At 31.3% G+C, this 16,524-nt stretch overlaps 1 protein-coding gene across 1 annotated transcript in view; it reads right to left on the bottom strand.

Moving 5' to 3' along the window:
- The window catches only part of LOC141544574 (protein O-mannosyl-transferase TMTC3-like), an 83,433-nt gene that overhangs the window by 34,805 nt on the left and 32,104 nt on the right, over positions 1-16,524 (bottom strand). Inside the window, exons 3-7 of the mRNA XM_074270940.1 lie at positions 8,987-9,200; positions 6,292-6,510; positions 3,117-3,216; positions 703-818; positions 69-241 (exon numbers count right to left, since the gene is read on the bottom strand). Coding sequence (XP_074127041.1) covers positions 69-241; positions 703-818; positions 3,117-3,216; positions 6,292-6,510; positions 8,987-9,172 — 794 coding nt within the window. The 5' untranslated portion in view covers positions 9,173-9,200. The remainder of the gene's footprint in view (positions 1-68; positions 242-702; positions 819-3,116; positions 3,217-6,291; positions 6,511-8,986; positions 9,201-16,524) is intronic.

Raw genomic sequence — 16,524 nt, 5'->3', positions numbered from 1 at the left:
GTGTTTCTGAAATATCTGACCATTTATAGTTAATCTATCACAAAACCCCCAAAGCGTATGGCTTTTACCTCGTAAATACTGGAAGCTGAGATTGAATAACCTGGACTCTAATCACAACAAGCAACAGTGTGCTGAACATCAAAACAATAAGTTTTAGCAGTATCTGCAGCAGAGAGAAAGGAATACTGCCTTTTCCACGAAGAATCTGCATAGCAGTAGTATATAATAATGGCAAGGTATACTGGTAAAGAGAAAAGTGTTAAATAGTTAGTTTAGTTCATTAACAAACTTAAAACATTAAATACTAGGCTAAACACAAATTCAGAAAGATGTAAAATATAACAAATTTGTAGATATTGTGAGAAACAGGCAGAAATTTTAAAATGAGATACATTAAGTCTGCAAATGTAAAACAAAATAATTAAGGCCAATTATAACAATATATTTTATACAATAAGCCTTTGGTTTGAAATTTATTTTAACAATTATATCAATAATGTTCAGAACTGGTAAGGAAAAGGGTAATAATTTCTATTTTAAAATATTAAACCATGTTTATTTTCTATTAAAAATAATTAAAATTATTTTGCCTCTAAATCACAAAGAAAAAAACTTGAACCTGTGTATTGAATATTACACAAAATTTAACTGAACTGTAAAAAAAAAAAAAGAAACAAAGCAAAAATTTAGATTGCTACTTACTCCTTGAGCTATAAACACTTCATAGACACAGCATATCCCCACAACAGTGACCCCTTGCTCTTTACATAACGTGGCAATAGCTACTAGAACCACAGTCAATGCAATTGGAGTCCATACTATAAGGAACAAAAACAATTGATGAAATAATCTCATAACTGCATCAGAATAAATTAGATTTGACTGCTATTATTGATTAATGTAAAAGTCCTCGACAAAATTTTTGAGCCCTATGTAGCATATTGTCCCCAAAACCTTCTTGTTTAAAATGTGTATGTATTTCATTTTTATGAGAATTCTTCATTTTAACTCAACCAGAAATGTTTACTATATGCACTTCTAATCTAAATTCAGAGATTAGTGCAGCAAAGGACTGAGTTTATTCAAATACTGCTATACAAATTAGCTGATCACTTAAACTCTCAGTGCCCCAGTACAACTCTAAAATAAGAATACTTATTCTCTTCCAATTGTCAGTGAAGAAAATTAGGCTGCCATAATGAGCAGATTTATTAGAGGAAAGAACCTCATACAGCTCTTGACAAATTAATATAGAAGAAAACAAAAATTTTAGAAATGTCTCCTTTTGATCAAATGATTCCACTGCTGGGCACAAATCTTAATAAGGTCAGCAAGAGAAAGGTCTAACATGCCCTAAAATATTCCAAGTGCTACTTTTTTGTTTTGGTAGCAAAGAAGTGCAACCAAAGTTCCACTGTCCACTGACTGACAGATGACTGAACAAACTGTGGTAAGTCAATGTAATAGAAAATTATTGTGAAATGAGAAATGACAAAAAATAAGTATTCAGCAAAACTTTGGAAGAGACAGGAGGACAAAGATATAGTGAAATAGCCAAAGGAACAAACATAATTAGTACAGCAATGTAAAAAAAGACCATTAAAGGAAGTGAATAAAAAGCTACTATTTTCTCTGCAGAGCAGGATCTAGGACAGAATGTTGCATAATTATTATAATCAGTTTGGGATTAACTTTCTTAGACAAAGGGAGTGGTTCTTTCTGAAAGGAAGGTGCAGAGTTATATAGCATGGGGTACATAATCAGAAACAAATGATTTAAACCAAAAATAAAATGTATTAAGACAAAGCAAAATTTGTTTGACAGAAGTAATCTTCAGTGAAGAGGACAACATAGGAACAGGTGAAGGAGAAGAAATGAGAATGGCAAATTCAGTTACTATAATGACACCTATATGATTTAACAAAAGGGAGAACATCAAGAAGCTGTGGCATTCCAAAGGGATCCAAGAGAATGACGCAAAAAAATTACTTTGGTTACTCTATAGTTTATTGACCAATTATTTATTGCATATCAAGAATGTCTGACTAACATGGTATACTATGACATTAGACATAATAATTGTTGTATGGGCAGATTATATAGCTAAAATTCTATATAATTCTGCAAAAACTGAGTATTTTTACTGTTTGCCTGAATTATAGTTGTTAAGTTAGGGTCCTTGTCGGGTTCTCACTATCATCTAATGCTGATTAAATTACTGTACTAGTCTGGGCTTCAGTTTCTTCAACTATAAATAAAATTAGTTTAAGTACATTCCTACCAAAATTTCTAGAAATATGAAATTTCCCTCAAACATCTGTGATTTCATTGGTATGAATATGAATTGGATTTAGAAGGGGAAATAAAACTGTAATCATTTTATATGCTTAATAATTTTTCTAGCCTTAATATCCCTTCTAGCTCTAAAACGGTATGGTTCTAAACTTATTTTACACACCATTCTTTATTATTTACCCAAAGGACAGTGGTACGGCTAATTCAAAAGTACAGACATCAGAATCCTTCAAATTTGCCTTTCAAATGCCTGACATTCTGCAGCATATAATCACAAAATCATTTTGTATTCTGCAAGTGTATAACTTCTGAAAAGATTACAATGTTCTGAATATGTTGGACATTAAATATTAGAATGCCAGTTTGAAATAAAAAAATGTTGTTAATAAGCATATGAAGTGAATCTAAAGTGAATTTTTTCTTTACACATGTTAATTTATGGGGTTTTTTTGAAGAATTTTGAAGCAGATTTTTGAAGAATCAATAAGACTCCATCAGAGATGTGCTACCATTATTACTTTAGTATCATGGTTAAAGGAAATTAGTAAAGGTTAAATTAATTGCACCAAATAGAAATGTTTTAAAAGTAAAGCTGGGAATAAATAAAAGCATTTAAATCACAGGACATTTCTATATATCAGAAATTTTTATTTTAAGAAAATAAATGTAAACAGATATGCTTTCTCCAATGAAAATATAGTATTCCTCCAGTGTTTTAATGATAAATCCAAAAGCATAATGTGTGTTAAAATAATTCTTATATCCTTTTACAAAGTACTTTTCCTTACTATTCTACAGATAAAGAAAGTGCAGACATTTACCTATGGTATTATTCGGACCTTTAGATTTTGTGTATGACAAAAATGCAGTTAGAAAAAAGATTGATGATAAAAGTTCTGCTCTTCCTACAACACCTGTTACCTAGAATAGAAAGGAAGATAAAAAAATTTAGTTAATAAGGAAAGCTTCAAATATTTAATTTTCAAAAAAAAATTAGAATATCATACATGTTAATATTCTTTAAGTGCCCTCATGTGGCAAATGTCCATAACTTCAACTTATTCAAATTATTCCAGTCAAAAATATTTTAGGTTTAAATATATCTTTAAGATTTAGCTACTATGCTAGGGATGAGTTTCCATCCTTTTTTGAATATTTTTAACACACATAGAAATCTTCCCTGGAATATAAAACTGAGTAACATAGCAACCAAGTTTAAAGCTAGCAAAAAAAAAAAAAAAAGTTTTATTGTATATGATTCTATTCACAGATGCACTTTGAAAGAAAATCTAATACAAAAATTTGAACTAAAAAAATCAGTAATTACTATGCAAAATAAGAAAGGATTCTTTCCTTTTTAAGAAAATTAAATTTAGGTTTCAATGAGCAGCTCTACTCCATTCAACTCTTTAGAAACACATCTTCTTGATTCAAATGAGATACAATAGTATAAAAGTTAAGTCTCTGAAACACTGTTAAATATTTCTTCCATTACTCTCAAATGAATAGCCTTACTGTATTATAAAATCTTTTTAGCATATGGCATCTCACTTTCTAGAGGCCAATTTCCCCAAAATTAGAAAGAAAATTAGAAGAACCAAAAGCCTCTCAGCAGATTACAAAATCAACACAGCAAAGATTCCAGCACTGTACTTAATAAATACTTATTGAATCAAGAAGTGAATACATCAGATTGCAGAACACAGATGTTTCATTAGATAAGCTTGGTTAATCTGATTTTTCAGCTCATGTGAGATGTAAAAGAAAACATTAATGAGTTACACTGATGTAATAGCTTTAAGATTTATTTTCCTTCAGGTAACACTGTAAAGTAGTGTATTTATGAGTTTGCGTGTATATAAAATCTCCATTTTACATACGAAAAAAATGAGGCTTGGAAGGCTTGCGTAACTTGACCACAGTCACACAGCTAAATAAATGGAGGAGTTGGAACTTCAGCTCTGATTCCCAAATCCAGGACACTATCTTCATAGATAGAATCCAGACTGGTAGAGATGAAATGGACACCAGAAAGCACTTACTACAAGTCTCTCATTTTACAGATGAGTAACTGGAATTAAGCTTTTAATTGTGGGTCATCATAACACAGTTGAAGAAACCTGAGTTAACTCAATACCACCAGTAAGAGCTACTGTCTGCCAGATGATGGAACAAACTTAGAACAGTGAGTTAACATTGCCCCTAAAGATTCAATTCAATCAGGAGTAATGATCACTTTAGGACTTGGGCAGATTGCTTCTAAAATACTCACAGAAACTTTTTATTGGCTACTTTTAGAGGAGGATTACCAACTACAGGGTTCATTTGTTTGTTTTTTAAACAACAGAACTATTTCACTTAGACCCTCAGGCTCCAATTCAAAATGTCTACAATTACCACTTCCCCCATAAACAGTAATTAGTTTGATTTCAAGTCTAAGAGTTTCTAAGTAAAATTGATCTGAATCGAAATTACAATAGTATATTTGCTAATTATTTTTCTCTGGCAATGAAGAAAGTGCTGGGCTGGAGAGAAGACTTAGATCTATCTCATCTAGGCTTTAAACACTTATTAGCTGTCTAAATGAGTTCTAATCTCTGATGCCACCAGAATTGAAATCTGAGATCTATATTGGTGGAAGGATTCCTAATGCTGATTATAAATTAGTTACTGTATTGACTGAGAGATTTTAAATAATAATTTATTTTTTTAATTTAAAAAAAGGTAAGACTTCTATTAGTTTTGCTATTTTACTACTAGCATAACTATTTTATTTGTAAACCCAGTCTTTAGCACATGAGGTGCTTAATCAATGCTTGATGATTAAAATTTGCATTAGTAACAAAAAACCCAATAAAATTTTTTAAAGATATGAATCAATTTTTAGTCTATTTAAGCCAGCATGCTCTATTTATTATCTGCAGAGACAGAAGTTGCTGGATAAGAGCAATGTGAGAAATAGATGGGCATTTTGATTTCCACAGCTATAAAAATCAAATTGGAAAAATGAAAGTTAAATTACAAAACTGAAACCCATAAGGACATCAAAGAATAATCAAAGGTGAAAGTTTATCTTCCCCTTCTAGAAGGTAAGCTCCTTGGGGGCAGGGGCTGATTTGTAATCAGGGATGAAGGCCTGAGATTTGAAAACAATCTTTAGTTCTTAGCCCTTAGCCCTGTGTTACATTCCCCCTTCTACAATGCAAGCTCCTTGGGAGCAGGGACTGGCTTTGTAATATGGGATGGAGATGCATGCTGTGTAACTTCTGAAACATCAAATTAATGGGGAATCAGGGAAGAGATTTGTGCTTCGGGGGAAGAAATAAAATGCAGCCTTTGGAGTTTCAATGGTGTGTCTACTCATTTAAGCACCCATTTTTGCAAGAATATAAAATAAATCTTCTCTGAATTCATCAATGAGTCACTGGAGCTCTTGTTTCTTATAGCAAGAACTACCCAGGTTCACTATTATCTAATAAGTGGTCTCTTCAATATCCAGTTATTTAGTTAGTAGTCTAGAAGACATTAATAATAATAATCATGATAATTTTTAGAATGCTCACCCCATTTTCAGAACATACCACTGCTGAACTGAAAAATTATTTTTATATTTACTGTTCAAAAATATCAGGCAAATGAAATTTATTACATTTTATATATATACACACACATATATACATATAATTAAACATTCCTGTTGTTTTCATGTGTGAAATTAAATGAATTATATTGACTAATTTCAAAGATTTTATTTACATTAAAATGTAGCATGTAAAATTCATTACTAGAAATTTTCCTCTGATTATACCAATTTAGAAACTAGTATTTTAGTTTCCTTAAGTAACATCTAAATGTCATTTTTGTTTTTATTTCTTGAAGAAATACTTATATTATCCTACAAAGGTAAAATGCTACAAGAAATTCACTTTTAAGTTTCAAAGAAAAAAAGAATCATCCATGAGGATTTTTTAAAAATGTATTTTTAGGTTTACCTACCGCTTCTGTGTGTATAGGGTGCACAGCAAACATCAAGGAGGCAATTATACTACTCCTGGAGTCCAGAAATAATTTGCAGACTTTAAGGAAGACCACACTAACCACAGCATGAAAAATGAGATTTAGCAAATGATAAGATACTGGTTTTAATTCACTATATAAATAGTTTAAACGAAATGTCAATACTGTTAAAGGACGATAAGATTTGTGACTTCTTTCCTAAAAGAGAAAAAAATATATTCAATAATTATTTAATCTTGATTTCAAATCTACATATAGCATGACCATTATATTCAAATTATACTTACTTTATTCCTTAGCTCAAGCTAAGGAAAGTCAAGAATATAACGATTTAAAGCAAATCATTATTGATATAACCAAAATTTTTCTTAGGATATGAAAATTCAGGTAGAAAGCTATTTATTTAGAAGTTTGGTTTATGTGTGTGTGTGTGTGATCAGAGCAGCCAGATAATTTCTAGTTCAATTTCTAAAAGAAGTAGTGAATTAAATAAAATGTTTTAGTTATAGAAAAGACAGATCTACTGACAAACAGCAACATAGTAAAATAATATACCCCTAAGATAAATGATGTGTTGCTTTATGTAAACATTACTTGGAATATGAAGATGAACACTTTCATAAATAAGTCATTATGTGGTATATGTCCAAGAATTAATTCAAACAAGTAAGTTTAATATGTGGAGATTAATTTTGAGGCCTATATAACCTTTTAAAACAAATGTCTGCATATAACAATACTTGATTGTAATAAAATGTTTATTATTTCAACAAAATGATTAGAAAAAATATCCCTTATGATCCTCACTTTTCAGATAAGTAATAATAAATATTTAAGTATATCCTTTTTCCATTATCCACAAGATCAGTGAGAATAGAGATAATTTCATTCTTTATATTTGTACCCCTAACCCACAGTGCTTAACAATGAGTGATTAATAAATTTCTGTTGATTGTTAAGGGTCACTGTGAGAAAACAGAATAATATAATTAGCCAAATTTACCATAAAGCCAAGGACTAAAAAAATCTGGTAAAAGAGATGGGTTTAAATCCCAACTCCACTACTTATTGTCCATGTGATATTGCTTGGGAAACTTATAACCAATTCTAGGCCTCAATTGCATCATTAATGAAATTAGGTACTAGAATCATTAATGAAATTGGGAACTAGAATCATTAATGAAATTAGACTAGATTATCTGTGAGTCTACTCACACTGCCACTACTATGATTCAAGCAATTACTACATTGGTCTTTTTTATGACACAGACCCCTTTGGCCATCTGATGAAATCTAAGGATCCCTTCTCAGAATGCATAAAATGAAATAATGCGTAAAATAATAGAACTACAAAGAAATCAAATTATATTGGAAAAATTAAAGATTTTTAAAGCCATGTTAATGGACCCCCAATTTTAAATGATTAAATATTCTACTTACTCATAAGATTGGGGATAGTAGATGATAAAAAATTTGATTTGACTTGGAATACAGCATATATAGAAGTCTAAAAATACTACTAAAATTGCATCACTTGATTTGAAATAAGGAGGGAGGAAAGTGAGATATATTTGAGAAAAAAAAAGTTTGTGACATCTTAGAGAAGCCCAGCTTACTAAAAGAAAAAAAAAAGGTGATAAATTTGGGGAAGGGTTCATCCACTATCAGGATAATCTGGCCCTATGGCAGGTTTGAGATAAAATCCATTTATAATTTCTTCTATTAACTCTTTCCTAATATCACTTCATAAGTTTCTCTTACTACAGAATTCTCTTTTATACTTATATTTGGTGAATTCAAACACCTGGATCTATAACAATAAGATAACCTTTATATGTACATAATCTATATTTATAAATATAAAAGAACACTATAGCTTACTTAACTTATTATCTAGAATGAAAAAGGTACAATTCAGACCAGACATATAATTCCAAAATTTGTGTTCCTTAATGATGATAATTATACTACATTAAGTTTTTCTGAGGTAATTTTTGAATTAAGTATTTAATTTGATCATAGGATGACAGATTTTGAGTTGGAAGGGACTTCAGAAGTCATCTACATATATCCTATATTTTAGACTAACAGCTTTTTTAGGGTAGACAGTATACTTTATGCATGGAGATGCTGGGTTAGGGTTAAGGTAAGTTAATAATTACAGAAGTAAGGCACCTTAAAGAAAAGGAGGTATACTTCTGGTTTCTCCCTCCTGCTCCTGCTCTTTTTGTTTATTTCATGCTACAAGGCTAGAACCTGTGAACAGATTTCATCATCAGATGATGGTGATTCACTTTTCTGGCAAACATGTATAAAATAGATTAGATTAAAATACACAGGAAGACTAAACAAAGGTGGCTCACTAATCTCTAACAGGGAGAAATCTATCCCTAATTTGCCTAATTCTGCAAAATGAAAAGCATAAAGTAAGGAAATCATACTCTTCTGTTTAAAAACATACTGATTTTTATCCATATAAATTAGCCCAAGATGATCTGATCAAGAAATGAATCACATTGGTTAAAAGTAACCTAACATGGTTATATCTCCTGTTAACAGAATGCATCAATATCTCACTGAACATTTTTCTTTTAAATCTCAATTTCTGAGACAACTTAAGAGTAGGGGAAGCGGGGGGGGGGGGGGGGGAAGCACCACCAAGAGGAACACTTACCTCAGACATAGGGGTTCCCCAGAAGTCATTGTGAAATAAGTTTTTTAAAGGTGTAGAAGGATGTAAATCTTTGTTGTCCAATATTGCTGAAACATCATCAAAAACAAAACCACAGAAGAGGCTATTCCAATAGCAGGCTATAACCACACTGACTATTAAGGTTATTTCTTTCAGGCTAACAGCCATTGTTTCCACCAGCTCTCATGGATTAAAACTGCAAAAGAAGATTTCATGAAGAGATACAATAAATTCAACTAAAAAAAAGTTAGTAATTCAGTTTTGAAGGAAAAATATAACATGAAATTCAGTGTTCTTGTTATTTATGGATCTATTTAACATATTTGTAGTTTATGACTAAGCTGTGAATATGAAACCAAATTAAGGGGTTTTATTATAATCATCAATAAACTTCTTATTGCCAGGCACATGCCTGTAATTCTTGCTACTGGAGGAGACTAAAATTAGTGGATTCCCCGAATTTGGGAGTTCTGAGCTATAGTACAAGTGAAGCTGATCAGATATCCAAAATCGGTACTTTTGTGATGAGTCCTTGGGAGTAGAAGGTCACCACACTAAGACCTGAATTAGACTTGGTGGGAAAAACAGAGCAAGTTAAAAAATTTTATGCCAATCAGTAATGGAACTGAACTTTTCACTAATTACTAAATTTCCATCCTCAATGAGAGATTGTCTTAAAAAAAAAACAAAAAAAAAAACACATCATTAATATTGGCAGAATGGTGGTATAAGTAATAGAATCAAACATATACTGATTTTAAAAATGGTAAAGTAATGCCATCTACATTTTACTGGGTTTTTTGGTTAAAATTTCCCAAAAACACTTTAATACGATTTGGGCAGCATTTAAGAATTTTGGCCCTATTGATAGAGTTCTGACATCACTGGTGTAGAGAATAGAGCTGGCCTTGAAATCGGGAAATTCTGGGTTCAAATATTGTGTGGGATATATGCTGGCTATATGTTGTTGGGCAATTCACTTAACCTGTCAGTACTCTAGGCAATTTTCTCAGACTAGAAATTGCAAAGATGCTGACCCATAACGGTAGAAGGAATGTTCTCAGTAGAGAGCGCTTCCTATACCAATGAACTGAGAGGCACAGTCCTTATCCAGTTAATCTTGCTGACTGTCTTTCAACTTGGAAATTGTCTCTTGAAAGTGCTAGGCAGAGGCTCATAATTACCTACCCTTTTATGTCTAGTACTTTCTGTGGTATCTGGATTCGTGGATAACTATCCATATGTACATTCATGTGTGGAAGAAATGACTTTTTTCTCTTAATAACCAATTGTTAAAACAAGATAAGGTTTTCCCTTTCTATTTTTTCATTAAAGAATCAATCCCTGTGTAGATCACTCAGCCAGCCTCTGAAAAACACTGCTGATAGATGATAGATGATAGATTGCCCATATCCTTGGGGTATCTACTTTTTCATCTTGGATGGGAGGCCACTCAACTAGAAGACATTACAAACAGAATCCAATCTGGGTGATAATATTGCCTTTAGTAAATGAGTATTTATCCTTGGGACCTTTCATTAGAATGGAGGGTGATTCAGTTATGAATGGGGAAAAACCAGACAAGGTGGTCTAGGTAGAGATGAATTTTTTTGTTCAGATTACTAGAGGAAAGATCAAGTTCTGAGCAGGAGGTAATGAAGATTTTTTGCTCATTAATATGTCTACCCCCTCATCGATTGTTAACCCATCAGAGTTGCCATCTATCCTCAGGCACACAACTTTTTCCAAAGACTTTTTAAGTACTCAATGTCCTCCAGGAAGGTGTTTTTGGTTCCTGAAAGTACCACTAATCTCATTTTATTAATTATTTGCTAGGAATAATTAATAAATTAAATAAATATTAATTACCCAGAAATTATATCTTCTGGACTTTTCATTTCAATCAAATGTATATATACAAAATATATCTATGTATTTCTGTGAGAGGGAGTTGAGATCTTTCTACCATTCATTCTATTTTAAAGGTCTTGATCAAAGTCACAAGACTTCAGACAACAGATTTTTTTTATCCCTGTTTAAATATTATAGTTCAAGTTGTACATTTCCATATAAGAAACTATAACCCAGAAGTCCAAGTTCTGTTCTTATATACTATTTTCACTATCTGCTCACTACCCAAACTTGTCTATCTGAAAATCCTGCTTTGAATGAGAGGATATTCAATTTCTATGTCCCAAGATTTTCAGTTTCTTGCAGAGCTCACAATGCTGTCTGGGTTCCTTCTGATAGAATGCAACTTTCTGTGTCCACAATGCAAAATAAATAAATCACATTCAAAAAAGGACTATGAAAGCACAGATTAAAAAGTAATAAAAAACTAAATAATTTGATCTTAAAGAATAAGTGAGTCAAACAACAAATCATAGAAATAATCATTAATTTCATTAAGAGAATTATAACAATGAGATAACATTCCAAAATTTGAAGGAAGCAGCCAAAGTAGTATCTAGGGAAAAATTTATATTTCTAAATGCATATAATGAAAAAAGAGAAGGAACAGTATGCAATTAGAAAAACTAGAAGAACAAATTAAAACTCCTCAATTAAGCACCATAATGAAAGTAAAAAATAAAAACACTGAATTAACAAATACAAGTAGGCACTGGTTTTATGGAAAAGCAAAACAAAATAGATATAACCATTAGCTAATTTGATTTTAAAAAGAAAACAATTGCCAATTAAAAAAAAAAAATCAAGGATGAATGCCCTTGAATGCACTGAAAAAAATGAAACTAAAGAAATTATTAAGGAGTTACTTTGTCTAACTACAGTAAAACTTGGTGAATATTTTTAAAATTTCCCAGAGTAACAAGACACCTAAATAGCCCTATCTTAAAAAAAAAAAAAAAAGACATTGAATAAATTATCAATGAACTCCCCAAGAAAAAATTCCAGGAGCAGATGGATTTACAAGTGAACTGAAAAAACAGGAAAAGAACAAGTCCTACCAAAATGCTTTCATGACACAAAAGTAGTTTTGATTACTAAACCAGAAAGAGCAAAAACAGAGAAAGTCTAATTTCCTTACTAATAGCAGTATATTGCAAAGATTACTCATTATGAGCAAGTAGGATTTATACCAGGAATGCAGGGCTGGTTCAATATCAGGAAAACTGTCAGACAACTGACCACGTCAGTAACAAAAAAAATCCTATGATTATATCAATAGATGTAGAAAAAGCTTTAACAAAATATAACACCAATTCCTATTATTATTAAAAACAAAAACAAAAACAAAAAACGAAACACTAGAAAGCATAAGAGTCAATAATGGAGCTTTATGATGAGTAGTATCTATCTAAAACTAAGAGCATAATAACAAAATTCATTTAGAAAAATATAAGGTAAAGAACATCAAAGGAATTAATGAAAAAAAGAATTAAGGAAGGAGTTATAGCTGTACCAGATTTAAACCATAAGACAACCATTGTCAAAACTATCTGGTAGTAGCTAAAAAATAGAAAGGTAAATGAAAAGAGTAAATATATAATACATAGTAGCAAATGAGGAGTAACCTTGTATTTGACAAATGTAGATTAAAGCTTTTGGGATAAGAATTATTTCATAAAAATTGTTTGGGAAAGATGGAAAGCAGTTGACAGAAATTGGATGTAGACCAATATTTTATATCATTTTCCAAGATAAGGTCAAAATAAACATAGGAAAGCAAGATAGCTTCTTTTTTAATGATCTATAGCATTTATTAGTTTTTTAAAAATTCAACAGTATGATATGTAAATTCATATTTTTATATTGAATCCTCTTTTTATGTTATAGAAATGTTTTGCCTTTTTTATTTAATTTTGAAATGAATAAAAATAGAATAATAAAAATAAAAATAAAACACCAAGAGCAGTTATCATCTGCAACAGGGATAAACTTGAAACCTTTCCAGTAAGACTAGGAGTAAAGCAAGGATCTTCAATATTGTATTAAAAATGCTAGTTATAGCAATAAGACAAGAAAAAGATATTGGAGGAGTACAAATAGGTTATGAGAATACAAAACTATTATTTTCTGCAGATGATGTGACAGAAAACTTAGGGAACTCCAAGAAAACCACTAAAAAAAAAAAAAAAACTAATGAAAATAATTAACTTTAGCAAAGTGGCAGGACATAAAATAAAGCCACAAAAATCATCAGCATTTCTATATTTCTATATACCATCAACAAAACCTGGCAAGAAAAAATTGCTATGAGAACTAGAAAGCAATTTCGCAGAAAATAGGCACAGACCTACAACTCACACCATATAACAAGATAAAGTCAAAATGAGCAAATGATTTAAATGTAATAGGTTATATAATAAACAATTGGAAAAATGTACTTATTAGACCTAAGAACAAGGAAAGTGTGTCCAAATAAAAGGGGAATATGGGAAATAAAATAGATAATGCTAACGATAAAATTTTTAAAAGTTGGAAAAAATAAAACCAATGCAGCCAAAATTAGAAGGAAAACAAAAAATGGACAGGAAGGAGAATGCATTTTTTCTGATAGACCTCACTTTTCAAAAATTTTAGGTAACATTTAAATAGGCAGTTTTCAAAAGAAAAGATTAAAGCTATCAATACTCAACTGAAAAGTGCTCTAAGAAATCATTAGAAATTAGAGAAATGCAAACAAAAACAACTCAGATGCCATCTCACATCGATCAGATTGGCTAACATGACAGAAAATGAATGACAAATGGTAGAGATGGGAAAAATAGAAACACGAATGCATTGTTGATGGAGTTATGAACTCAACTAGCATTCTGGAGAACAATTTGGAACTCTATCCAAAGGGCTATCAAACTGTGCATACCCTTTAACTCAGCAATACCATTACTAAGTCTATATCACAAGGAGATCAGAGAAAAATAGAAAAGGATATATGATCAAAAGAATTTATAGCAACTTTATTTTTGTGTGGAAGCAAGGAATTGGAAATTAAGGGCATGTCCATTAACTGGGAAAGAGATGAACAAGTTGAAGTATATAATTGAGATAGAATAATATTGTGCTATAAGAAATGATAAGCAACATGATTTCAGAAAAATCTGGGAAGACTTATATGAACGGATGCAAACTGAAGTGAGCAGAACCAAGAGAACATTATATACCATATCAACAGTACTATAGGTTGATCAACCATGAAAGCCTTAGCTATTCTGATCAAGATAATGATCCAAGATAATTCCAGAGGACACATGATGAAAAATGTTATCCATCTCCAGAGAAAAAATGGATGAACTCTGTAATTTTTCTTTGTTGTTCGTGTCTTTTTTTGCAAGATGGCTAAAATGGAAATACAAACTATCAAACTATCTGCCTTCTCAAGGAGGAAGGAGGGACCAAGAGGAGAGAATCTGGAACTGAAATTTTTTTAATATTAAAAACTTTTTTATATGTACTTGGGAAATTCTGAACTAAAAAAAAAATACAAATTATTGTTTTAAATACTTTTCTCCAGAATTTTTACTGCATATTTTATCTCTTGCTTCATTTCTTTTAGGTACTTTTTTATATATATAAATTATTTTTTTCCTTTGAGTCTCTCTAGTTATTACAGCATTACTTTCTCCTTCTAGGCAAGATTTTTTTCTCTAGTCTTAGCTCCTACTCTTCTACAGCATTAGGCTTTGCCCTTTTCTGCACTTTTGGATAAGATGAGATGGATCTGCTTATTCTCAACATAAGTCACCTGCATTTCTGCACTGATTCCACTTCCCAGAGCTAGTTTCCCCTGGATCTTTGAAATTCAGAAAATTCGATGGTGAGGGCCCAAAGTTTAGGACAAAGGGGTTTAAAAAAATCCCACAGCCCCTGGCCCTAAGTGCTACCAGTCATTTCCTAAATCCACATTGTAACTTGTCTAATCAGTCCAGGGGAGTGAACTGTTCTTTCTGCTTCTGAATACTGAGTGGTTTTCTCAAGTGAAATAACACATGTAAATTGCTTTGGAAAATTTAAAGTACTTTTAATGCTACTGTTGCTGATACTAATAGTAATATTAGCACTACTACTATAAGGACCTCTGAATAGTCTTTGGTCTTTCTGAGAGGCTGTTAGGCTTAGTTTCCTGTGTTGGCACTGACTTTGCTGTTTCACCGTATTCCAAATACTAATTGGGCTTCTTGTGGACTAAACTGTTTCTGTCATGTGTCATTGTTTAGAGGCAGCAGAGATCTAATTCAGACCAGCAAAATAGATCTTTTCATGTGAGAGGATGCTAATGATACAAGGAAACAAGAGGCAGCTGCAGTAAAAACCTCTGTTTTATTCCATCCCCTATATAGAATATAAATGTTCTCAAAGCACAACAAGGTTAAAAATAATAATACATTCCTTTGCACCTACATTTGTAACTATGTTTTATGACTTCCAAACATATATCTCTGATTGTCAGGACAATGGAAATTCCAGGGAGTCTGTTAGCTCAAACTACGACAACACTATAGACATAACTCTGTAACACAGTTGCAAAGGTTATGAAATCCAGTCACTCCTTCAAATTCTCAGCTACACAGACTTATGAAAACCAATCACTTTTTTGTGTGTACAGGTCCCAGTTTAGCCCTTTACAAGTTTTCTGGGTTCCACACTAAGCATGGTCCTTAACACTTCTGAGTTAAAAGAAATCACTTTAGTTTCTCATTTGGATTTCCAGATCATTTTTCAATCTGGTGTGATATATTTTTGTTGTTATTGTAATGTTACAATAAAAATTATTTACTTTGCCTGACTTAAAAAAAACCTATTTCAAACTTTCCCCCCTATTCTCACTCATTTCCAAATATGTTTCTCCCCCTCTCCTTTAATTTCTCTAACAGAAACAAAAGATATAGTATTTCCCTTCTTCTGATATATTTTTTCCTATCCTCCCCACTCCTCACAAACTCCTGCAATCCACATTTACTTTCTTTTCATGATATGCACTTAAATCTTCCTCACCCCAATCTAAAGTCCCATTTTCTCCCATAATCTTTAGTCTCTGAAATAGTTTTCCCAAATATCATTTACTTATACATCCAGGAAGGACCAGAAACTGAAGTGTTTACATTTTCTGCTTTAAAAGAATTATTTCTGCATTGCCCATCTACAACATTTAATCTCACTGTTTGAAAAATCTTTACACTTTATATATATATATATATATATATATATATATATATATATATATATATATACACACACATATATATATACACATACACAGATGTCTTCCAACCTCAAAAGTGTAAGTGTATATAAGAGCAGTCACTATAAAACGGAAGAGAAAAAAGTCATTAGCAAAAGTTGATGAGAGCAATAAAACCGCAGTTTTTACATCTTTTAACTCATTATTGCATATCAGTAATTTAAAACTTTTTTATACCACAGGATGATTAAAAAAAAGTATTCTAAAACTGTAGATCTGTTCTTTTATATCTAGAAGATCTAAATCTCCTAAAAGAAACAGAGACTGCTATTCAGTTTTTTGTTTGTGCACTTTGTTTTTAAAGCTAACAGTTACT

This window comes from Sminthopsis crassicaudata, chromosome 5 (assembly GCF_048593235.1).
Source record: "Sminthopsis crassicaudata isolate SCR6 chromosome 5, ASM4859323v1, whole genome shotgun sequence".
NCBI classification, from domain to species: domain Eukaryota; kingdom Metazoa; phylum Chordata; class Mammalia; order Dasyuromorphia; family Dasyuridae; genus Sminthopsis; species Sminthopsis crassicaudata.
This window is presented reverse-complemented; position numbering and strand designations above follow the sequence as displayed.